The following is a 25479-nucleotide window of genomic DNA, read 5'->3' on the forward strand; positions in this document are numbered from 1 at the left end:
ATTCATAACCCAAAAAATAGGTTGGGGGCCCAAGCACCAAAACTGGATCTTAACTTGAAGGATATTGGTTAAATTGGATAGATCTTCTAAGCACTCATACCACTAGAGGATAGTTGTCAAGTTCATGCTCCCATTATGGCGCTCCAACTCCAGGATTCAAAACTATTTTATCAATCTCACTCAGTAGATTCTATTCTTAGACGGTAGCCACTCGTCAGACAAAACATGTTGGAGGGTAGTTCCACAGACATAACATCTTGAGTTGAGGACCTTATATCGACAGATATGGCCTGAAGTATAGGATTGAGCGAGATATGTTTATTTTTTTGGTTTTTCAATTTGAGGGTAGGTCAAAATGTAGACTTCTGACTCTCGATTGTGAGCATGATGGATTCACTGGCCACAAATTATATTGCATGCACATTGGAGGTCGATGGGATGTTCTTGAGGTTCTCCTTTCCTTTTTAAATGCCCCATGATTGATCAAATTAGGTTGCCTTGACAGCATCATACACCTTCTTGCAGGTGTCATTCTAGTGACCTCACCTCCCACAATAACCACCCATGTGCATGCACACACACACACACACACACATAGAGAAAACAATGTCACATGTTAAAGAAGTCATCTTGAATAAAATTACATGAAGAAGAAAGAACCGTGCTTTTACTACAAGAAGCCTGGTCGCATTGCTTCTGATTGTCGAAAGAAAATGGAAAATAAGGCTAAACAAAGGTCTAAACATAGTTGTAATGCCACTGCTAATATAGAAATGCACCAGACTAGTAATTCTTAGCTATCTCAAAAACAAATAACTCTAGTCAATATGATGAGTCATGGATCATTGAATGTGAAGCCTTCAATCACTTCACTTTGCATAAGGAAAAGTGATAGTGACCATGTAAAACTAGGAGATTCCAAACTTCATCATATTAAGGGTATTGGTAATATACCAATATGAATGCTGACAAACTTTTGGGGGGTTTGGAGGTGGAGTAATCTATATCTGTGCATTGGCATATCAGAGGCATCTCTAGTGCCATGCCTACCTTCGAAGCCCAATGCATCATGGATACCTCCAACCCAAGCTTGGTCACGCACTAGTGGAGTGACCAATGGGTGACGTGTGAATCGCACCTCTATCCCCACATGGATTACCGCCATGCCCATGCCTATGCCGAGCCTCTCCGGAGAAAATAAGCTAGAAAATAGATGAATCCCCATGTGTGGGCCAAATATCTAGCCCCTAGGGACCCATCCACTCCGCCATCATGTGGAAATTTTGCTTTTCCATCATGCATTCAAAAAGGGCGAGGGTCCACTTCTCCCTGGTGGAGGCAAAATTGAAACCCCAAAATTCGTGGGTGCGAGACCCCACCACTCCAATGGATTCCCCTTTGCACGCTTGTAGAATCATGTATGTCATCTCCAGCACTAGGGGGTACTCATCTGGGATCTCAAGATAGTTCCACGGGCTGAGCCTCCAAAACTCTCTAGGTAAGGGTTGTCCAGGGCGAGGCTTCGAGTCTAAAAGCTAGAAACAAACCGCTGGACTCCATCTCTTGCAAGGAGGCAAGATCTTGCCTAAGAGCTTCGAGTCACAACTATATTGGAGGGTGGATCGCAGGAAGAAGAGGAAGTTAGTGTAGAGAGGGGGGAGGGGGGCGGGGGGGGGGGGGGGGTTGCCAGGAGGGCAGGTAGTGAGGGTGATTGTAGCTGGTAGGGCAATGGGGGGGGGGGGGGGGGGACAGGTGGGAGGAAGGCAAAGGGAGACAAGGATCTAGTGGGGGAGCTAGCGATGGAGGGGAAGATCCAATGAGGGGCGAGGGGGAGATGAGGAGGAGGGGGAGTTGGTAGCCTCCAAAGAGGCTGAGGGACCACCAGAGGCCTACTAGTGGTGCCAGTGCCGCGAAGCTCTAAATTCCACTCGATGGGGGGACAGAGTCTGAGGACAACGGACTGGAGGATCCTCCTCAAGCTACTTCCCCTAAGGCGTGGGAGTAGTCTTACTTGTAGCACTCGTGTTGTCTACTTGCCACCTCCAATTTTGTAGAGACTTCTTACTAGGCTTCTTGCACTTCACCCTAGTCCAATCCCCCCTAAGGGCTCAATCGAAGGCGTATGTGACTCCATCCATTGTCCAAACTCTCTCTGGGCTCTCTTGGGGTGAGTAGCTCTCCATTCCTGATGGGCTGAGGCAGGTCCATACTCACCCCCCTCCGACAATCACAAGCCAAATGTCCCATCTGTTTGCTTTGTAAGAACTCGCTTGGAAGCCTTGATTTTCCGATGCTCTGTCTGAACTCGCCCCCAACAAGAGTCTTGAGGAATATCTCCTCTGGCATAGTCTCTAGGTGTGCAACTATCAACCTGAGTTGGGGACCCCATCATCGACTACCTCTAACATTGCCGTTTGGGGTGGCAACGCAAAAGGTCCACCAATGGAGTGGAGGATGATTCAATACTCCTTCTGGAGGCTTAGGAAGCGAAGCGTCATCGAGAAGCAGGGCACATGGTGCATCCACTCCATATCCTCAACAATGAGACCATGGTACAAATGAATGAATCACACAAAGTGTGCACCAAGGGGAAGAGAGCTCGAGGGAGCTCAAGGAAGGAGGAAGACACCCCTCCGTAGCTCATAACCTCCTGGATGTGGTCACCCTCTAGTGAAAGGCTCTCCTGAATCCAGTCACGAACCTGTCTCCTCATACTTGTGAGACCAATTAGCCTGCCACAACCGCTTTGTCTTGTAGTGACTTGATTGCTTCTTGCACCTATTGCTTGTCTTATGGGGAAAGGCAGACATTGGCAATTTAGGGAGTCGAGGATGCTGCCATGTGAGCTCCTCTAGCCAAACCAAGGGTCACCATCAAGGTACAATCCTCAGAAAAGAACCAAGCATAAACTCAACGCTGCCAAGAAGAAAGGAGGGGAGAAGAGAGGGTTGAAAGCCTTGTAAAAATTTGTTTGAATGGGCCAACCATAATAAAAGTGCCTGAAGTGAAAACACTGCAAAGAAGCCTTCACCATGTGGCTTTACAAGGAGGCTCTCACAAAAACCAAAGAGCATCCAACAAGCTAGGCTGCCTAAGATCCATCAAAGACTACGCCTAACAAGCTCTCTACTCGGATTGGAAGAGCTCGAAAACTTGCAGCCAAGGGATCTCCAGCACCTCAAAAAGGATCCGGGATTCTCCTATGAAAGTGAGCGGTTGGACGAACACCTTCTTGGCAAAGGCCTCTAGTGCACCAAGAAACCTAGGGAGCTCGAATAGGCTGAGCTGGTCCAAGAGCCTACTGGAGAAAAGGCAGAGACAAGAGAGGGCCTCACGGTCCTCTTCCAACACCACCCACTTGTAGCATCTCCTACGCCAGGCTCGCGGGTTGTACAGGATGCCTTGGGGCAGCCTAGGGCCACATCGTGACACCAGCAGCACCTTAAGGTGCAAGGAGTGCAGGTTGTAGGGCAGCCCGTGGCAACCAATGATGCAGCTGCCGGAACAACAAAGGCGAGGAGGCAGGGAGGTAAGCAAGGGCAAGGAGGAAGGAGAAGGTGGGGAGAAGAAAGGGGGAGGTGGGGAGAAGGAAGGGACTAGCGAGGAGCAATGATGAGAGTAGGGAGAGGGAGAAGCCACCCAAGTATGTCCAGAGTTCATCATTTTTTCCAACACTCTCCCATGATGAACAATGGATTCAGCTGCACGCCCATCAAGTTGGAAAACTTATCTTAATGCTAGTAAGAGATATGGTTAGGGTATCAGCCACATCATCTTCTATGAGACAGTAATTAAGCTCAATTTCATTGCTCAATATCTTTTCACATATAAAGTGATGTTGCAGCTCGATGTGCTTTGTATAGGATCCTTCACGAATTTATTAGAGTTTTGATTATTTGATCAATAATTGAGGTGGGGATCTTTTTAAATAAGACCAATGTCATTTAAGATCCTTCTCAATCAGATAGCTTCACAAGCCCCATTAATGGATGCTTTGATATTTGGCTTTTGTGGAGGATAAAGCATTAGTACTTTGCTTCTTACTGCTCGACTATGTGAGGCCACATCCAATGTTGAAACAATCTCCAGAAGTAGACCTCTCATCCATTTGAGCATCTTGCCCAATCACACATCAAGAAACCCTGTTAGTTTTAGTTCGTTGCTTCTTTTGTACCCAATCCCATGAGTCAGGGTTCACTAGACGTGCCTAAGAATTCTCTTGGTTACCTTCCAATGGCTTTCTTTCGCATAAGCCACATATTGGGATACTACAATGACTTATAGCGTATGCCTAATCTTGTGGCAACGGTCAAATATATTAAGCTACCAACAAGTTGCATAAATAAGGTGTCATCTACTCTAGGACTATGTTTATCTTTTCATAATTCTCACTTGGACTCATTGGTGCACGTTGTCAGCCCCAATATCTAATACTTCGGCAAGAGTTACAGAGAGCAGTGGTATGACAGACAGTGAACTTTCTTTTGTACATGATCTTATGTTTTTAGCAACGGACAATGGATGTCATCGCCACCTCCTCCAGGGAAAAGGCCTAGAGATTTGGTCCCCCGAAATAGGCCCGAGTGGAGGGGTCTGCATTTCGGCTTCTCAAGCAATGGCCCCAGAGGTCTATGACGAAGTCGATGTTATCACAAGACGGGCAGTTTGGCTAGGTGTTCATGTGGGAGAGTCCAAAATCAAGATTCCGAACATGTATGCAACAGCTTCTAGGCAAGATTGTCCCACTTTTTGGAGATGGTTAACAGATTGCCTGCTAGATGTCGACTCTTGGATTGTTGGAGGTGACCTCAAAATTTTGAGTTTGAGGACAAACAAGAAGAAGCTCCTTCTCTGATATGCCCACCGCAAAGAGAAGCAATTCATATTCACGTCAGGGGTAGGGACCCATAGAGAGAGGCAGAGTTAACATGTTTTGGCAGCCTCCATTTTCTCTTTTGAACAAAGGAGGCAGGATGGCTTGCAGGAGCACATTGACAAATTCTGCATTGGGGATTGGGGCACTGCACAAGGGGGGAACAATGAGCATTCTAGAAAGCACTACAATGTCCAACCGCTCCTCTATTGTGCTTCAATTTCTTTGGACTCCCTAAGAAAGGGATCCCAAATGCCTTACATAGGAGGAGGTGCAACAGGAAGTAGCTACGATTTGGCAAGAGCCAAAGGATGTACCCAAGGATGGGTGGGCAACAACGTGGGTGGCCAATGCGATCCTCAGGAGCAACGCGGAGCTTCAGTCTCAGGCCCTTAAGAGACATGCCTCAGAGAGAGAGAGAGAGAGAGAGAGAGAGAGAGAGAGAGAGAGAGAGAGTGCTTTGAAACCAGACCTAGCATCCATAAACAAAGTCAAAAAGCAAGATTCCAACTCCGTGGATCAAAGACCGTTATGAGCGCGTGGGGTTGGATCTTCATGCCACGAAGTTCAGACGATCCGAGTACTCTTACCACACTTCATAAGCCAAATCGGTTCAATAAGGCGACAGAATGACCAGACAATTGTTCCAGACCACGAGCCCACACTCAATCGGTACATAACTTCAACATTTGCACGATGCATCACGAGAGATGCATATGGACCCACAAGCGATCTACCACGACCCTTGTAGCTCGTGAGGCTATAGGCCGTGTTTGAGCAGACGGTTAGAGGCTCTGTTCACAGATGCAGAGCTGTGGGAGGCCCTAAAAGCCCTCCCTCCTCAAAAGTGCCCTGAAGAGGATGTTCGGCCTTCTTTCTATGCTTCTAGGAGCTCATTCTCACCCCCTTCCATCTGGCGTGCCAAGAGATTTTGGACTTAGGCTCACTAGGATTGAGTCAAGAATGGATTTGCTTGATCCCAAAGGGGCAAGACTGATCAGACATTCGACAATGGAGACCAATCACCCTATTAGACACTGCATACAAGATCTTGCCCAAGACCTTTTTGCGGCTGAGGCCTCACCTTCCAGATATCATTCATGACCAAAACCGGTTTTGTTCAAGAGAGCCGACCTATTCGAGACACTCAGTGGGACCTTGGGGAGTGGTTCTAGCCAAACTGAGTTGGGCACTCAAATAGGGTGAGGGAGGTGCCCTTCTTCAACTATAGAACCCGCATCGAACAACACATTCAGGTAGAGGCAATAGCTTGGACCCCTTTTAGGGAGCGACATTGGGTTGAGCAAGACATCCCTCAAGATTACCCGCTTCTGGCATCGTCTTTGGACCAACCTGAAGGCACAAAAGATTTATTATTTTCTTATGGATGATGGCTCATGGGAACTTGCCCATCGACCCTTGGCTGGAGTAGATGCAGGTGGATGGCAAACGTCTTTGTTGCATAGAGGGAGTGCTAGAGACAATCCCCCACTATCTATGGGGATGCCCAACAACCTAAAGGATCTAGATAGCAGCCCTCTATGGCTAACATCCAATAGATGCAACAGGACTTCACTTGGGGGATGGTAGTGTGGCTCACAAAGGGGGGACATGCCTTCTCTATCAATCCAATCTCAACAACCTACAAGAATCACGGCTAGGTCTCCCAAATTGAGATTTATGACGTAGTACTTCATCTTGTGCACAACCGATGCTATTGCCAGAGGATAGTGTATGGGAGACGGTGCCCAGCATCACCACTTGGAACATTTGGGTCACCCTGTGTACACAAGATGGCAAGTCAACAAGTCTCTTTTAACAGCTACCCTAGTCATCATTCGGTAGGACATCATCTTCACGCCGTGCACCATTTGGGAGCACGGGACCCCATGTTCTCGAGTGATCACCAAAAGGCAAGAGCATTTTTGCAAGGCCTGGCCTACAAGCATCTTTTACACTCTTCCACCAAGTGGTATCCGTTGGACGTATAGACCACCACCCTGGCTATTAGCCCTTACTCCGAAGGGCACCTACGGCAATGAATTAGGCTTTTTGGTTCCAACATTAATAGGTCCTTTTCTCTAAGACGAAAAAAACTATGGACTTAGTTCACTAAATTACATGTAGGATAACTTTGAGTTAGGATTGATAGTACATTATTAAGAGTGGTAGGTTGACCTCACATCCTAGGTTCGGACATGCATATGCCGTTATGCCATGGATAGGGATTTGTAACTTTTAAGGGACCACGTGCCCACATGCATCCATCATAAATGAAGGGAATGCTTGCCAAATGGCACCATTCTATTGGCCTCTCTCATCGATGTCCACAGAGCCACCTCTCAATTCTAGGTCTTGCTAGAGAATAAGAGAAGCACATTTGGAAACACAAATCTGCTTTTTCTTTTCTGTCAAAAGGATCTGAATGTGAAGAACTTATTTGCCTTGGTTTGCTAGATGAACACTTGCTCGCGTCACCGTACTGTGAAGGTTTGAACATGAGCTTGATTCGTGGCCACCCACATCCTGGTTCATAATCAATTTACCAAACACTTTCAAGTCAGCTGTTGAATGTTCAACCATTTGTGCTTTTTATGCATTTTAAGCCCCATGCGCTCCACTCTTGCACTCCTTTGCTGTTGAGAGATAAGGGTCCTGCAAGGAGGCAATTACAGTGGTGTATGTCTTGTTCCAAAATATAAAACCATGCTTCAAAGTCTTGTAACAATGTCTTCAACCACTGAAATGAGATTCTTATTAGTATGACATCTCTTAAGTCAGCAGAGTTTCCTCGGGAATTAATTGCAATGTCGTCATATTTAGAAGATGTTGAAGCTTGAATACCCCAAATGGTGGTCATGAGTTCTCTTAAAATGACATTCAATAATCACAGCCCGCCATCCTTAGACTAAGCTAATTTTTTGCCTTCTCAATTATGCAGGGCAGCACTCTTCATTTACGGTCTTTGAAGCAGCACATGTTCAAGGGCTTTTGGCATGGCAACACAAATGTAAGTTATTGTGAGTCTAGCCTTAATTTCCATGGGGTCATCTTAGAATGCCACATGGTAGCAAGGGTGATAAATCAGTCATTCGGGAAAAAAAATCCACATTAATGCTCCATTCTGCATAAGAGTCAAGGCAAGCATCACATTCTTATGCTCTTAATTGCATAAGGCAAGCATCACATTCTTGATCTCCCTCATCTATATACAAGTTCAAAAGTTAATCCATTGACAAAAAACACCAAAGGAGCTACAGCAGTATGAAGCTGTACATATATCATTCAGCAGCATCAAAGTTTGTAAGATTTGTAACCATCTTCCTCTGTCATGTCTTCATTCCAATTCCCAAGTTGTTTGCCCCCAAATGTAAGCTCTTTGATGCCCACATAACTGCAATGTATGAGACCTGAATTAATCTCTCTCTCTCTCTCTCTCTCTCTCTCTCTCTCTCTCTCTCTCTCTCATACACACACTCCTTGCCAGCGAACAATCTACCATCACACCAAAGGACAGGCCGGCTATGTGTTTTGACATTACGTGTGAAAATTGATACATGTCAAATAAATGTCACAAGCCACAACTAAAAATTGAACCCTTAATACATTCAGTACGTAGTTGAATCCAGAGCCAGTGTTATTAAGGCAAAAACCTTCCCCTAAGGGAAAAAGACGAAAATGGGAAGAAAAGGCAAGATGGGGAGAAGGGGGATAGGGGGAAATGCAAAATTTAGATGAAGGATGGGATGGGGGAGATAAAAAGAAGGGGGATGGGAGGAGGAGGGGCTGAATGTATGGAGTTGGGTTGAAAGAAGGCCAAAAAAAGGCGAGAAAGAGGGGCAAAAGAGGGCAATGGGAGAGATAGGGAAGAGAGGGCAATGACAAATTTAGAAGGGGGAGAAAGAAAGAAGGGGGGCGAGATTGAGGGCTGAATTTATGAAGGGGATGAGATAAAGAGGGGGAAAAGAGAATAATGGGAAGGATAGAAAAGAGAGGGGGAGAAGGGGGATGGGGAAAATGCAAAACTTATCTGAGCAATGAGATGGGGGAGAGAAAAAGAAGGGGGATGGGGGGAGGAGGGGCTGAATTTATGAAGGAGAGTGGCTGAAGAAGGCATAAAAGAGGAGAGAAAGAGGGGGAAAGAGGGCAATGGGACGGATACACTGGCACCACCAATAGTGGCCTTAGTTCAAGGACATCTTGAGCCCCACAAAAAGACAAATGTAGTGAACAAAGACACAGGAGCAAATCACAAGAGGTAACCAATCCATTGTGCAGTTACCTCACCTTGCTACCTGTCAAAAAATTCATAGACATCTGGCTGCCTTTAGGTTCAGTCAGGGCTTCGGGAGTAGCAAAAGGCAGCCAAAAGGCCAGACAGCATGCCACACAAGCATTGACTAGACTGCCACATCAGCAATATGGATGCCACCATAAGACAGACAAGAGCAGCAGTATGTGCCTGCCACATGGCACATATGCAGGCCATAGGGCCAGCAGCAACCCATTCAGGGGCTCTACAGGTGGAACCACATATGTAGCAGCATATGCCATGCCAGCACAGCAGCAATGCAGGCTGCCAACCTTGCCCAGTAGCACGTTGATGTTATGTCGACCATAATTACAAAAGCTAATAGCTTGGTTATGTAAAGGCAGGAGACCATGAAAGCTCGACAATGTTTGCATAGATGGGACATTAATGGACAATGCCACTTATTGGGCCTGTCATAGTATGAAATGGCTAGGTCTAGGGAAAATCCTAGGCCTAGGCAACAAGCTTAGGGTGCATTGGTAATGCCTAAGAGGGCATGGAGTACTAAGTCCCGAAAGAACACATGGCACCATTATGGGTCCCAAGCATCGGGTTAAGAGGACAACTTTACAAAGGTCTAGAAGAGGCTACCAAAAAATGATAATTTCAATGAGGGGAAGATGAAGGGTGGAGTTCGTGGTTGGGAGGAAAGAATGTTTTGAGCCTTCATCTTCTAGATAGCACCGTAACATTTGATGTTTTACTAGTATTAGAGCCTTGGAAAACATTCATGTTCAGTGGTTGCTCATTTACAGCAACGGTTTGCCTTTCCTGCTCGAACATTATAAAATTCATTCCAACCACGATTGGCTCTCTTTTGAGGTTCCTCAGCATCAAAGAAGAATTGCACCATCGAATTCACAGTTGCCTGTGTTCCAGAGAAAGAAAGAAAGAAAGTTTATTAAAGTCTTTGGAAGACCAATGGGTCCATGAGACTGCGGAAATCCTAGTACAAACAAGCTGTGAGGGTGGAGCTACTAAACGAGCATCCACACCAATGCAGAATGCAAAAAAGCAAAATGATAGTACGAAGTACAACATAGTCATGTCAATAGTCGACTACATATCAATCTCATCATCATCATCATCATCATCATCGTCAGGACATCAGGGTGAATGAGGCAATGGAGGCATGAACGGCAGTAGAGTGTTGTCTGCTGTTCACAAGTGTGGCCCTGTGAAGAGGAGGACAGTGCTAGCCATGGTAGTTTGCGGTGCCCAGAAGTACTAATCCCCGTACTCCCTAACTCGATATACAGATACGTGATGATCTGAAATGCCGCATCTAGTTGTAATGGGGATGACCCAAACTCAGCCTAATTGATCTAGTGAGGAATGGATGGCTTACCGTGAATCATCACGCGATAATATAAGAACCTGTAGCCGCTCCACACGAGCCCACTCTATATCCGACAAAGCTAGCCCCCAGCAAGGACTGCCATACATCCCCCCTGGACGGACCAAGGAGTCAAAAAGCAGCCCCTTGGTTCGTGGATCCTCAAAGTGTGAGCCAAAGCACTGCCTCTCAAGTCTGGCCAATGAACCATATCCCCTGCCCAGGTGGGCCTGCATCGTGGGTCTCATAGTGAAGATAGGTCCGGAGAAGACAACCCCAAGATACATGTATGACAAAACTATCTCAACACGTGACCCATCAAACATGAACTGCTCCTGCACATGACGGCTCGAGATGTATTGAAAATCATAACCTTGGTTTTACCAAGGTTGACCCTCAAATCATGAGACTCACAAAAAAACGGAAGTTCGTCAAGGTGTCTCTGGATCCCCTTTGCCGAGGAAGTCAAAAGTGCCACGTCATCTGCATACAGCAATATCCGGATCAGCATGCCAGCAAGAGAGCATCCATGCCCCCCTCCGTGTCTACATCACTATCTCGATCTCGTCAATGTAGAGGCCAAAAGGGGTAGGTGATAAAGGACACCCTTGTTTGACCCCAATAGTGCTCATGATCTCATCTGTCCACCACGACCCTGCTCGGGCGGGACTCTGACTGAGACTCTCTCGTAAAGTGCCATTCTCCTGGTCAACACCCAAATCCTGTAGGCACTGGAGGAGGCAAGCTCTTGGAACCATATCAAATGCATTGCGGAGATCCACAAAGCAACAGTAAAGCCTCTGTTTCCGTGCCCTCGCCTCCTCGATGATACACTTAAGCGAGAGAATGTGATCCATGGTTCCATGATCACGTCGAAAACCAGCCTGTCCTGCTGCTCTACACTCTGCAAATCGACTAACCTCAGAATCAAGCATCGATGCATAAATCTTGGACATGACATATCCAATCATAATGGTCCTGTAATTCTCCGGGCTTATGGGATCCCCTGCCTTGTGGATGGGTGAAATAGTGTTAATCGTCCAGGTGCGTGGAAACCCCAAACAAACAACTTCATTAAAGAGATTTGCAAAGATCGGGGCTAGGAGATTAATCCCATATGCAATGAACTCAATGCATAGCCCCTCATGATCCTTCGCTTGGCCATTATGAAGTTTCATTACGGCATCCTTTACTCCTCCCTTAGTGAAGAGTGTGCAGGATGTGGGACATGGCATATGTGAGAGGTCAGAAACTGGCTGATTTGGGATATCTTATAACGTGCGTGCATAGTTATACCACACCTGAGTGTCAGTGAGTGGTGAGGGAGACCGTCCCTCCTCATTTCGGCGAACGAAATCTAGATTCTTTCTACGTACTAGTCGACAATACTCGCGTGGCGTCTCTAGTTCATTCGAAAGATTCTGTTTGGTTTAGAATCGTTTTTTGTTTCGAATCTGAGCTGCCGGCATAAAGCCTTACACTCATCATCGAACCAACTATTACAAGGTACCATCCCAAGTGGTGGTGGGCGGCGGGTGGAGCAAGTGGTGTGAGGGAAAGCATGAAGGGCAGCCTCGTGTAGTGAGCGGGTGATCAAGGCAGTGTGGATCTCTAATAGGAATATGAAGTCAATCGAAGCGTATACAGAAGGCCTGAGTAAATAGGTGAGAGATCGTGGTCGAAGCGTATGTCATGATAGGTGGAGTAAGGAATCTGTGGGGTGGAAGGTGTCATGCGACGGGGAGTGAAAATACTAAAGAATAGGCAAATATGATTAGCCCTTGGAGGAAGAGATGCTATAGTAAAATCAATGATGTAATCAACAACGCTAGAGCCCCCCCATGTGGAAAGCATGTGAGACCACCTGAGGCGGGCCATCTATCAAAACCATTATAAATAATGAGATCATGCATCCTGCCTAGATCCAATAGCGCATGCCCATAAGATGTGACCGGTCCTCGCCTGTCAGCGGCGACCCATAGCATCTCTGCTCTCTCAAGGTCAACGTCTGGCAGTAGAATGGAATCATTCCTGAAGTCGAGGAGTGGTTCCTAACCGGCGGCTGTCCTCATGTTGAAGTCCCCAACTAGGAGGACTTCCCCGTGGCTCAAGAAGTCAACAATAGACTAATAAAGAGCTGCAAATGTAGATGTCTCAGCCTCATCTCGAATATCTCTAGCAAAGTGGGAGGTCTCGGGAGGGAAGTAGCATATTGCAACAAGCAAATCCCGCATGTCCATGTATCGGATCCAGATCCAAAGAAACCTAGGATGTGCATCTCTCTGCTCTACTGAGATGGTCCCCAAAAGGGTGGATCTATATAGAACTGCTGCTACTCCTGACCCTCGTACTTTCCCTCTGTCCCTCGTCTCATCTCTGAAAGAAAACTCCAATGTGTACCCGCTAACTACTAGTAGTGGGCGCTCTCGACTCTAATGTGTATCTGTGTAAAAGACTATATCGCGACCTGTATAAGATTCCAAGAAGTTCCCTAGTTCTGACAATAAGGTACCATTACAGTTCCAAATGGTGCAGGATAGGGTCTCGGAGATTTGAGTCTCATAGACCCCATCTCCCTATGTGGGAGGAGGGGTTGATGCCCGACAAGGGCCTGTAAGAAGTCGTCAATCCCGCGCCACCGCCCACTTCCCATCCTTGCGGGCCTGATTACGCTACTGCAACAGGGAGCGCCTCTCCTCAACCTGTTGGGGGATGAGGTCCTCATTCATGGAGATCGTTGGCTGATCTCGTAGGACTGACTAACGCCGTAAAGCCGAAAGTTGTGCCTGAGCGTCATGAAACCGTATAATCAAGGGCTGCTGCTCTCAGTTGGGATCTCTCCCCACCCGCCACGCCCTCTCAATCATGTGCTCAGCTATACCTAGAGTAAAAGGGTGCGCCTCTCCTCAACCTGTTGGGGGGTAAGGTCCTCATCCATGGAGATCGCTGGCTGATCTCGTAGGATTGGCGTGTGCAGTAAAGCCGAAAGTCGTGCCTGAGCATCATGGAGCCGTATGATCAGGGGTTGCTCTCGCTTGGGGTCTCTCCCCACCCGCCGCGTCCTCTCGATCATGTGCTCAGCTACACCCAAAGTAGTGGCCACAAAAGCCGTCGCATCTATCATCGGTGTAGACTCAGTGCACGGGATCCCACGGACTTTGATGTTGAGAGCCTTACCGGCTCTCTTCTGTTGCTCCATGATGGTAGCCGAAACGGTTGCCTTTGCAGGTTCCCGTTTGGCCATGTCAACCCATCTGGAAGTCTCCTCAATTACAGATTGCATGCTCGCAATCTGTGCCTCAACAACTGGAGTGCTCCCTAGGATTGTGCATATGGCCATGAACTCTTGCCGGAGCTGCGAGATAATACGTCTGAGTCAATGAATGAGATCAGCCTACTCCCGAGTGGCGCGAGCCTGCTCCTGAATGACGCGGTCCTACTCCTGGGTGAAGTGGACCTGCTCCTGCGCGAAGCGTGTCAGCTCCACCTCGCACACACGGATATTGTGTACCTCCATAAGCAAGGTCTCCCAGGCCTCTAGTGGGTCAGCTCGTCCATGTCCTAGCTGAAACTGGAAGGGTTGTGGCACAAAAGTATGAGGATGAGGCCGAATAGTGGGTGGTGACTGGGTGAGTTGCGTAAGATATGGAGACGACAGTGGCATGGATGAGGCGATCCCAACTGGGTGTGGGAGCACAGGCTAACTGAGAGGGAGGGGAGAGAGAGGTCGAGGCGTAATGCGGAGCACTGTATGACACCTCCAAAGTAGGTGTCATAAGCGGTGAGAGAGTTGTAATGGGAGAGGAAGGGAGGGATGAAATCTGTGACAATCCCCCTATCCCACGGGAGAGGAAAGAGGCCGATGTCATGGGTATGTCATTGGCAGTAACTGTAGCTAAAGATGTACAGGCTGCAGCTGAAACTGAGGCTGAAGCTGAAGATGAGGATGTAACAAGGGCTGAAACTGAAACTGAAGCTGAAGCGGGTGCTGAAGTAGAAGTAGAAGTAGAAGCAAAGCCTAAGGCTGAAGCTGAGGCTAACATCTTTTCTTTGCTATCAACCCCAAGTCCACTTCGATTGTAGCGCGTGTTCACATCCCTGAGTTTTAGTTGTGTTTGCTGTTTTTTTTGGTCGTCTTTCTTGGTTTTGTCCATCTCTTTATCTCGTTCTCCCTTTCCCATTCTTGGACTGACTTCTAGCTGTTTTCCTGTATAGGTCCTAGTGCAAGAGCAGGAGCGGGAGCACGAAGGTGCCCCCCATGGCGGGAGGCAATCCCGAAGCTGGACTCTGGGCCTACGTGGGGGGGGGGATTTGATGAAGAGGCAGGGGCCGCGCGGGGGGGGGGGGGGGGGGGGGGGGGTTGCTGTGTAAAAGCAACAGCAACATGCCGCTGCACGGGGGGGACTGTTAGAAATGGACCAACAGAGGGTACGCACAGCAAAAGATTGATAGAATAGCCCAAGAGCTCTCACAGTGTGTGTGGGGTGTGGAATCACAAACTTCTTAACTTAATGTGCATCACATAGATGTGCAGACTCATCAATAGACAATGAACCAGCCCGATATAGAAACCACCAAAATAACATATTTTCGTCCAAGGCTATGGACATAATACAAAAGAGGTAGATCCAGAGTCCCACTAATGGTGTGGTTCTCTGATCTCTAGACTCCAGCCCGCGTGCTCCACCTCGAGCGTCTGTAGACTTTCTGTCCAGAATGTTCTTCTCCACCTTACTGCCTGGATACAGCCTAGGTGGGCAGCCTCCTATGAGCTAGGTCTGCAGCTTCAAGGTCTCCTCCTCCTCCTGACTATAGAGCCAAAGGTAGCCCTGCTGCTGCTCCTTCTGCTGGTGGACTGGCTGCTCCAGAAGATGTTATTGAGGGCCTGGAGGCCCTCCTTTCATAGGCCCCCAAGGGCTGCTGCAAAAACCGACCAGGCAGCTTCATTCTGGCCGACCAGTCAGCTGCTGGTCCAGCCCTTTGAGGGCTCACAAACCGGGGGCCCTTTGGCCCACTCTTCTAGGGCTTTAGCCCTCCTTTCAAGGCAGGGTCCCAGCCCCCTTTGTCTGCCTATATAACGCCTGGTTGGCTGGCTCCAACCAGCCCAACCAGTCCCTCCATATGGCCACCCCCACTGCTGATCTGCCTCGCCCTGTTGTGCCATCTCCAAGGCCCTGCTGCAGGTCGTACACCTGCCCATAGACCCACCAAACAGTTCACCTCCAGGGCGCCTATCCCCCGGGATACCTTCACCCTCTGGTGCTGCTCCAAACATGCCTCTGACAGGCCAGATCCAGGCTGAACCTCCATATCCCATGAGCTTCGTTTGTTGCAGCCACCATGGCTCCTCCAGGTTCTTCTTTCTTTCTCTGATCTCTGCCCCCATGGTAGGTTAGCTGCGCGGGGGGGGGGGGGGGGGGGGGGGGTAGGCAAGCTGCACGCGGGGGTGGTAGGCTAGCTATGTGGGGGTCCGTGTAAGTGATGATCATAAGAGGCCCGTTTGATTTGGTTGAGAAGTTCTATCAGGCTGACTTGAGCCTTTGTGTTTTACAGATCCAACTCGATGAGGACAAATTTGCAGTGAGGCCCACTGCAAAAATGAGGGTTTCGATCTGTTCACAATTATTTCTTTACCTATTCTATTCACCCATTCGCTTGATTTGCCTAGTCACCTATCGACCCATGGTCGGCCACTCCCACACCCTCTTCTTTGGTGATTCGATTGATTTGTTTGTTCCCTATTGTCAATTCTTTATCCATGTTTACACTATGTTTCTTCCTTGAGCATCCGAAGTGCTTAGAAAGAAGGCCACCCATCTATGCTCCATTAATGCCTTCTTGACCACATGGGTTGTCTTGATGCAGCAACTTGGAGTTCCTCCTATCATACAACATGTTGAAAAAGTATTGGAAGGCAAATTCCTATCTCAACTCCTCTTGGATTTTGAATAGCTCAAGGATACAGTTTAGATTTCTAGGTCATTGAAGGGCACTAGGAAGCTAACGTGCTCACTGAAATGTCTAGTCAACAGGCCTTGCCCCTACATTGTGACGAATTTTCAAAATGAGTGGTGGTTGGAAATAAATACAAATATATATATATCCCAAAATGTTTGGTATGATGAGTGCAAAGCACTTTGCGAAGTGAGTGCTTATTTAATACCAACACTCCAAGATCGAACAAGGAAATAAATTTGAGCCAAGAAATGATCGTGAAAGAGTATCGACATTGGTACTATGGAACCATTGATACGTTCTTGTTCACCATGAACAAGAGCTCATAAGTGTCCTTTATAATATTAATTCCCAAGAAATATGGATGAAGCTTCTAGAAAGGTCACCATGAATAAGAGCTCTTAAGTGTCCTTTATAATACTAACTCCAAGGAATTTTGGATGAAGCTTCTTATCACCTTTGCTATTGAGGATCTTAGCCTTTGGAAAGCTTTTCCGAAAGCACTTTATGATGTTCCTCACTAGCCCATACCCTGACTTATAAGACATACTTTGTATCATCACCTCCATGCTCTTCACCATAGTGCATCTAACAGAGGCTATCAAGAAGTTATACGATGAAAAAGCCAAGGAATAAGAGGGCCCTCAAGGAGAACTCCTCACCATGGGTGGGAATACTTTTGCCAAACTTTAGTCGGACTATTCACAACAAAAGTTTTCCCAATTCTTGCACAAGAAACACCATCATATTCATTAAGTATGGGATCTTGTAGATGTTTGTAACTACCAGGCTATTATGGTGGGCCATTCATGGCTAAGATGTATGGGTCAAATCAAGAGAAGAGATACATGTCAATGAGCATGTTGAATGATTAGGCACGAAATCGACTGGAAAAGCAAATTGCAAACAAGACCAATCCACATTAGATCACATCTTCACCCTTAGAACTCTCATAAAAGAGGCTCATCACATAAAACAAAGAGTTTAATATTGCCTTGCAGACTTTTGGAGACCCTTCAATTGATTTTATATCACATGCGCATGACTCTAAGCTTTGGATATTGCACACAACGTTATATATGTATTCATGGCTTTGTATGAGAGAGTTAAAGGAGGTGAGTAGCACCATTAAAGATGAAGTAGGATGCCATCTATCACCCTCTTTGTCTCTATATTGATGAGTTGGCATCTTTTGTAAACACATCACGAGGTCGAGCATTGACCCTTGCACAATCGCTCATACTTATCTTGCATGTAGATGAGGTGTGTTGATCTCAAATACTTCAGAGGGGTTATTGCTGCACTTAATAGAGTTGTCGGATTTTTCTAAGAGCCAAAACATGGTCATCTTGGGTAAAACCACGTGCCTTGGCTTTAGCATGAGACTTTTACACCTGGAGAGGAGGAAGATAGTCACGGCCTATGAATACATGGGGTGCATTTTTTAAGGCCTCAAGTTTCCCACATAATGTACAACACACGGATGCTTAACTAGAGGTCATGCATCTATATTGAGACTAGAAGGATAGTGGTTCTTAGGCACACTTTTAGACATGAGCATAAATCCAATTTTGTTTGATTATTTGGTTTGACTAGTGGCCCTTTATGTCGATTCTTTTTGGGTAGTTGACCTCAAAGAGTATGAGTGGACTAATTTTAAGTGACTCCAATTAAATTTATTCAAGAATTTCTTGTAGAGAGCTTTTGTGGCCATATGAAATGCTTGCAACGATAAGATTTTCTTTTTACGTCAAGCCACAAGGCAGGGCCCTCACAAGGTCATCGGAAGGCGATGCTGGGGATCGAACTCAACACATCCAACAACAAGAGTCACTCATGTATCCAACAAGTCTACTCACCAATGGGTTGCCCGATTTTGAAAAATTGTAACTACACTACATGTAATTTTGACATACAACCACTTGGAGATTGAAGGTAACTTTGCAAAGACAATTCAGGCTCCCCTCTGCGCCTTGTCTTCATCTTGGCCGTAGACCACGTTGTTGGGCACCCCCTATTTCCTTACTTTTGCATGAAAGTAGTGGAAACTTCAAACAACACAGCCCAAAAGTGGGTTATCAAAGGCAAGGAACGGAGATCCATCAGATGGCCCCTACGCGTCAAGGGCTGGAGTCTTTAATGTCCCTCTCCCTCGCTCTATCTCTCCGTCCCCCTCCCTTGCTCAGCCCACCCATCCTCTCCCGCTCTCCCTCCCCATCTCTACCTCTACATCAATCAGCAAACCCCCTCTCTCCCTCCCCAGCAGCCAGCATGCTACAGTTTAGCAACCCCAATGCTCTCCCAAGCTGAAAGGTGGCTGAGAGGCTGAGTGAATAGCAAGCACGGAGGGGATGCCGCTAAAAGACGGATGGGCTGGTACAGAGGGGAGACGAATATGGGCAAGGGAGCAGCATATGAGCAGGTTGAGCGGGAATCACTTGCAATTGAAAGCTAATTTTCTGAAAAATTTTCCTATCACTAAACCTTTGCGCCTCCTCCCTGCGGTCACCCTCAGCCCACTCTCCCCCCCTACACTTACCCTAAGCCCCCCCCCTTCCGCTCACCCTCAACTTAGCCTTCTTCCATCTCCCTTCCTCCACTCAGCCCCCTCTTCCCTCCTCTCCTCTCCCTCAACTGATCCCCCTTCCCTATCGACTCAATATTATCCGGATTTGTTGTTCCAGATCCCAGCAAATCAAAACAGCACGCTGTTGTTGCACAACTCTGCTTACACTCACCAACGAAGGAAGCACGGACTTCCAAATGGACTGATTGGAGCATGAAACCATGAGCTAGGACGAGAATTTGGTTTCAAACCCAAAGACTTTGACATTTAGACAATTGAGCAGCGTCTTCAATGCTTGCTGGGTCAGCAAGACAATGAGAAGAGGGGAGGAATCATAGGTGGCGATGGCACAATAGCAGCTGCTCTAGTGACTGGGTGATCGGAGACATCTCCCTCCCTCCCCTTTACATACTTGCTCGGGGAACTTTCTAGACTCAGCCGAAACTTCTGGAATGCCCCGTGTAGCTACTTTGCTTAATCGAATTGCCAATAATTTGCCCATAAACGCCTAGGTTGATTCGCACCTCCCACCACCATAAAATCGCCAACTCCTCCATGTCAACTTGAAGCCTCTACCTCTCAACGTAGAGAACCTCAAATATTTTAAAGGACCTAAAGCCACCAATTTATAATGGGGAAGAAAAAAAAAGAAACAAGGATGCTATAATTATGTTCTTGCAAAATCAAAAGATTTCAATCGACTTACATGAATACCCCTTCCTGAAAATCAAGTCATGGAAGCCAACCTTTCCCTTGGGAATAAAGCATATAGTTGGTGAATAAGCCTTAGAGAAACTCGTGAAATTTCAGTATTGGGCTGAGTTCTAACAAGCTTTTCTAAAATAATTTTTACATAAAAATAAGCTAGAAAGAGCATGGGAAGCTTGGGATAATTGTAATAAGGGTAAAGATACTCTAGTCCAATATAGCCAAGAGGTAGTCCTTGAATGGAAGGGCATTGATGAGTTTCAAAAAACAGAGGTTTCATGAGGGGTTTGAAATACAATTATAAGGTTGAGGTGAAAGAAATTCTCCCAAAACTTTTGAAGAAGCTCTCAAGTATGCCCAGATATATGACGATACGATGGGGAGATCTAGAAGTGGAGCTGCAGAACAAACCCGTTTTGTTTCCAGATTCTCCAATTTAAAATGAAGGGGGCAATTTTAAAAGGGGATTTTTGAGGCACACTGCAAGAAACTCCGAATACAAGTTACCCTCTTAGAACAAGGGGATTATGAAAATTCTAGGCAAAAAAACCCTCCCACACATAATTTCTTAAACTACTCTTTAGTCAAGCAATTGAAGTTGCTTGAAAGTCCAAGAGCCCATAATTATGTAGTCTCTCTTACAAAGCTTGGGACACCATGATATATTTGCAAAGGTAGACATTCAAGGCTTTCAAGATGCTTTGGATTTTCAAATTATGCATCTCGATAGAACAGATGTTCTCCTAGGTCAAGAATGGCTTTATACCCTTGGGCATAGCTTGCAGTGGAGTTATTTACACGACTCAATCATCTTTGAAAAACACAGTAGAATCTGCAAGAAAAATGTAGAGTACATCCAATTTTTCATTTAAGTAGGCTTAAAAGGAAATTAGGAAATGCTAATAATCTCATTGGAAATGAAATCATAGTTGAACCCATTGGACCTACAATCTTACAACAATTTTAGATAGACAAAGAAAAAAGGAAAAGACATACAATATATCAAGAATGTCTAGTTAAGTGGAACAATAGGTCTGAAGAGAGTTCAACATGGGAGGGGAGGTGCTGGACAGGGTGCCACAACTGCAAGGGAGGGATTGGAGAGCTGCGTAACTGAGAGGTAGAAGGATGGAGAAAGAAAGAAAGAAAGAAAGTTTATTAAAGTCTTTGGAAGACCGATGGATCTATGAGACTGTGAAAAACCTGATACAATGAGCTGTGGTAATGGAGCTACTAAACAAGCATCCACACCAATGCAGAATGCAAAAAAAAAAAGCAAAATGGCAGTACTAAGTCTTTAGTACAACATAGTCATGTCGATAGTCGATTATATGTATCAATCTCAGCATCAGCATCGACATCATCATAATCATCATCATCAGCACCAGCACCAGCACCAGGACATCAAGATGGATGAGACAGTGGAGACATGAGGTCAGCAAAAGAGCGCTGTCGTCCCCTCAAGGGTGCAGTCCTCGTACATCTCCTGCTCGTAGCTCTGCGTCTAACCAGGGCCAATGTGACCCCCGTCAGTCGAGCACTGATCCTAAATAAGGAGGGGATGTTCCCAAGTATGATCTATGTGTCAACCCTCTGTTTGAGCTGTCGAGTCACAGGCTCCGAGTCACGGTCATGCCGAGGTCTCGTCTCATGGGGGTCTATGTGATCTGGCTGAAAGAACTCCGTGATAGAGCTTTGAGAGGTATCAGGCAAGGAAGAAGTCTGCTCCTGTCTCCGTGCTCGGAGTATCCTCTCGGGGTGTCTAAGCATCTCATGAATGAAACCAACCAAACACCGCTGGTCTGGGTAGGAGAGGAAACAAGCCAAAACCCCATAGCTATCTCTGAAGAGATAGAAGAAACACCCTCAAATCTCATAGTAAACAGGACACCTGAAGATGAAATGCTCCTCTGTCTCAACCTCCTGCATGTCACACAGTGTGCATATGCACCTTGGGTTACCGCTCTGCTCTGCCGCTCTCGATACGGAGTCTGTGTGAAGAGACCCGGAACTGCCAAGAGAGATCCTCAACGAGTAGGGTAGGTGAATCTACGTGTATCCTGGTGGATCAATGAAACCCTCCGCTGTGATATGTAAGAAGTGATCTCTATAGAAGCCCAGCTTCACTAGAAGATCACTCAGGCCCAACCAAGTCCGGAATGTGTGTAGCTGTAGTAGATCCTCACGGATAACCTAGTTGGCCTCATGTGATAGGAGGGGAGAGAACGGAGCATCCATGCTGCATTGGAATGGAGGTAGTCTGTCCATGTGGAGCCCTAGTCCTACAAACCATCTCTCTGTGCGTGCATACCAGCACCTCTAGTCTCCCCCTATTGTAAGTTCCATAGAAGACGACAATGCTAGCCATGGTATCCTGTTGCATCCGGAGGTGTAATCCCCATACTCCCTGACTCAGTACAGATACGTAATGACCTGAAATGTAGCATCTAGCTGTAATGGGGGTGACCCAAACTCCGCCCGAATGATCTGGTAAGGAACAGATGGCTTACCACGGATCATTTGTGATAACATGAGACCCTGTAGCCGCTCCACCCTGGCCCACTCTGTATCCGACAACTCTAGCTCCCAGTATGGACTGTCATACATCCCTACTGGGCGGACCAAGGAGTCAAAAAGCACCCTTTGGTCCGTGGATCCTGAAAGTGAGAGCGGAAGCACTGCCTCTCTAGTCTAGCCAATGAAGCATGTCCTCTGCTCAGGCGTGCATGCATCGTGGGTCTCATAGTGAAGATGTGTCCGAAAAAGACGACCCCAAGATAAGTGTATGATGAACTATCTCAACAGGGGACCAATCAAATGCAAACCGCTCCTCGCGCATGACGAATCGAGATGTATTGAAGATCATAACCTTGGTTTTATCCAAGTTGACCTTCAAATCATGACAACGGGGTAGAAGGTGCTGTGCGGCGGGAGGTAGAAATGCTAAAGAAGAGATAGGTATGATCAGCCCCTGGAGGGAGAGGTGCTACAGTAAAGCCAGTGATGCGAGATGTGAAGGCAGGGGATCTCATGATGTAGTCCACAACACTGAAGCCTCCCCCATGTGGAAAGCACGTGAAGCCACCTGATGCGGGCCATCTGTCAAGACCATTATACATAATGAGATCATGCTTCCTGCCGAGGCCTAATAGGGCCTACCCATAGGATGTGAACGGTCCTCGTCTATCAGTCGAAACTCGTAGCATACCGACCTCCTCCAAGTCAATGTCTGGTAGTAGAGTGGAATCATCCCTGAAGTCGAGGAGTGATGCCTGACGAGCGCCTGTCCTCGCGTTGAAGTCCCCAACTAGGAGGACTTCTCCGCGGCTAGAGAAGTCAACAATGAACTGATAAAGAGCAGCAAATGGGAATGTCTCATCCTCCCCTCGAATATCTCTGGCAAAGCGGGAGGTCACGGGGTGGAAGTAGCAAACTGCAATAAGCAGATCCCGGCTATCCATGTGCCGAATCCAGATCCAGAGAAACCTGGAAAGTGGATCTCTCTGCTCCACTGAGATGGCCCCCAAAATTGTGGATCTGTAAAGGACTGCAACTCGTCCTGACCCTCGTACCCCTCCTATATCCCTCGTCTCATCTCTATAGGCAGACTCCCATGTATACCCACTGACTACTGGTAGTGGGCACTCTCGACTCTGATGTGTCTTTGTATAAAAGACTATGTCATGACCTGTATAGGATTCTGAGAAATTCCCTGGTTCTGACCATAAGGTATCATTATAGTTCCAGATGGTGCAGGATAGGGTCTCTGATATCTGAGTCTCATAGACCCTGTCTCCCTATGTGAGAGGGGAGTTGGGTGCCGGACGGGGGCCTGTAAGGAGTCATCCATCTCGTACTACTGCCCACTTTCCCTCCTTGCGGGCCTGATTCCGCTGCTGCAACAGGAAGCACCTCTCATCACCTTGTAGTGGAGTGAGGTCCTCATCCATGGAGATCGCTGGCTAGTCTCGTAAGACTGACCTACAACGTAAAGCCGAAAGTCGTGCCTGAGCGTCATGGAACTGTATAATAAGGGGCTGCTCTCGGTTGGGGTCCCTCCCTAGCTGCCATGCTCTCTCAATCCTGTGCTCAGCCATCCCTAGAGTAGTGGCCACAAAGGCCGTCGCATCTGCCATCAATGTAGCCTCAGTGCGTGGGATCCCACGTACTCTGATGTTGAGAGCCTTGCTTGCTCTCCTGCTGCTCCAGGAGGGTAGTCAAGACGGTTACCCTTGCAGGTTCCTGTTTGGCTACATTGACCCATCTAGACGTCTCCTCAATGGCAAACTGCATGCTCGCAATCTGTGCCTCCACAACTGGGGTGCTCCCTGGGACTGTGCGTATAGCAGTGACCTCCTGTCAGAGCTGCGAGACCTGCTCTTGGGTGAAGCGTGTCTGCTCCTGTGCAAAGCATGACAGCTCCATCTCGCGCTCTCAAATGCTATGTACCTCCGTCAGCAAGATCTCCCAAGCCTCTGATGGGTCAGCTCGTCTATGCCCTAGCGAAAACTGAAAGGACTGTGGCAAGAAAGTGTGGGCATGAGACTGGAGGCTAGGTGAGGACTGGGTGAGATGGATGTGGTATGGAGATGATAGTGGCCTGAAGAAGGTGATCCCAGCAGGATGTGGGAACGTGGGCTGACTGAGAGGCAAAGGGGAGGAAAAGGTCGAGTCGTGCGGAGCAGTGTATGACCCCTCCAAAGTAGGTGTCATAATCGGGGAGAGAACTGTAGCGGGAGAAGAAGGGAGAGATGGAAGAGATGGTGTCAATGACAACTCCTCGATATCCTAGGGGAGGGTGGAGCAATCGATGCCATGGGTAGGGGTATATCAGTGCCAGTAGCTGAAGCTGTGGATGTAGAGGCTGTGGATGGGGCTGAAAATGAAACTGAGGCTGACGCTAAAGCTGAAGCTAAGGTTGGCACTGAGGCTGATGTAGCTGAGACGGAAGCTGAGACTGAAGCTGAAACTGAAGCTGAAGCTGACGCTGAGGCGAGCCCTGCCTTTGCTTTGCTGTCAACTCCAAGTCCACTGCGGTTGTAGCGTGTGTTTACATCCTCGAGTTTCAATTGTGTCTATTTCTTGTTTTTGTTGTCGTCTTTCTTAGCGGCTTTATCCGTATCGTTGCCACCTTTCCCCATTTCTTTGTTTGGCTGATCCCACGTTCGGTGCAGGTCTTAGTGCAGGAGCGGGAGCGAGAGCAGGAGCATGAGCGCCCCTCCCATGGGGAGAGGCGCACCTAGTCCTAGAGCTGAAAATGGCGGGGAGCAAGAGGGCTAGAAAGGGGGGCAGAAGGGGAATGAAGGCGGGGCTGCAAGGGGCTGCAGGGTGGAGCAGCAAGGAGGGGAGATGGAGCAGCTAGGGGGGAAGGAGAGGTTGGAGCAGAGAGCAGTGGGCGGGGGGGCTGCAAGCAAGAGAGCCGCGGGGGAGGCGGAGCTGCAAGGTGGGCAAGGAGGGAGCCGCACGGGCGGGGAGGAGCTTTGAGGGCGGAGGAGCTACAAAAGGAGGGGGCGGAGCTGCAGGCAGTAGCAGCAAGCAGGAGAGGAGAGGAGAGGAGGGGGCGGAGCTGCAGCGGGCAGCTAGCAGGAGCGGAGAGAAGGGGCGAGTAGGAGCGGGGATGAGGGAGCCGCGCGGGTGTGGAGGGAGCCGCGCGGGTGTGGAGGGAGCTGGGCAGGCAGGCAGGGAGGGAGCTGCAGGGCAGGGCAGCGAACTGGAGCGAAGAGGAGGGG

General features: G+C 47.7%; 1 protein-coding gene across 2 annotated transcripts in view; it reads right to left on the bottom strand.

The window, feature by feature from the left end:
- Positions 1-7475: 7475 nt before the first annotated feature.
- LOC147879628 (uncharacterized) overlaps positions 7476-25479 on the bottom strand; it is a 48085-nt gene continuing 30081 nt past the window's right edge. The window contains exons 8-9 of one of the 2 annotated variants that reach the window (XM_087371353.1): positions 8150-8267; positions 7478-7997 (exon numbers count right to left, since the gene is read on the bottom strand). In XM_087371353.1, coding sequence (XP_087227479.1) covers positions 8168-8267 — 100 coding nt within the window. In that variant the 3' untranslated portion in view covers positions 7478-7997; positions 8150-8167. Of the gene's footprint in view, positions 8268-25479 lie in introns of both variants that reach the window. The other variant, XM_087371352.1, reaches the window with a different exon arrangement.

Source organism: Dipteris shenzhenensis, chromosome 33 (assembly GCF_047967505.1).
Source record: "Dipteris shenzhenensis isolate YYH24624 ecotype China chromosome 33, Dip_SZ_1.0, whole genome shotgun sequence".
NCBI classification, from domain to species: Eukaryota; Viridiplantae; Streptophyta; class Polypodiopsida; order Gleicheniales; family Dipteridaceae; genus Dipteris; species Dipteris shenzhenensis.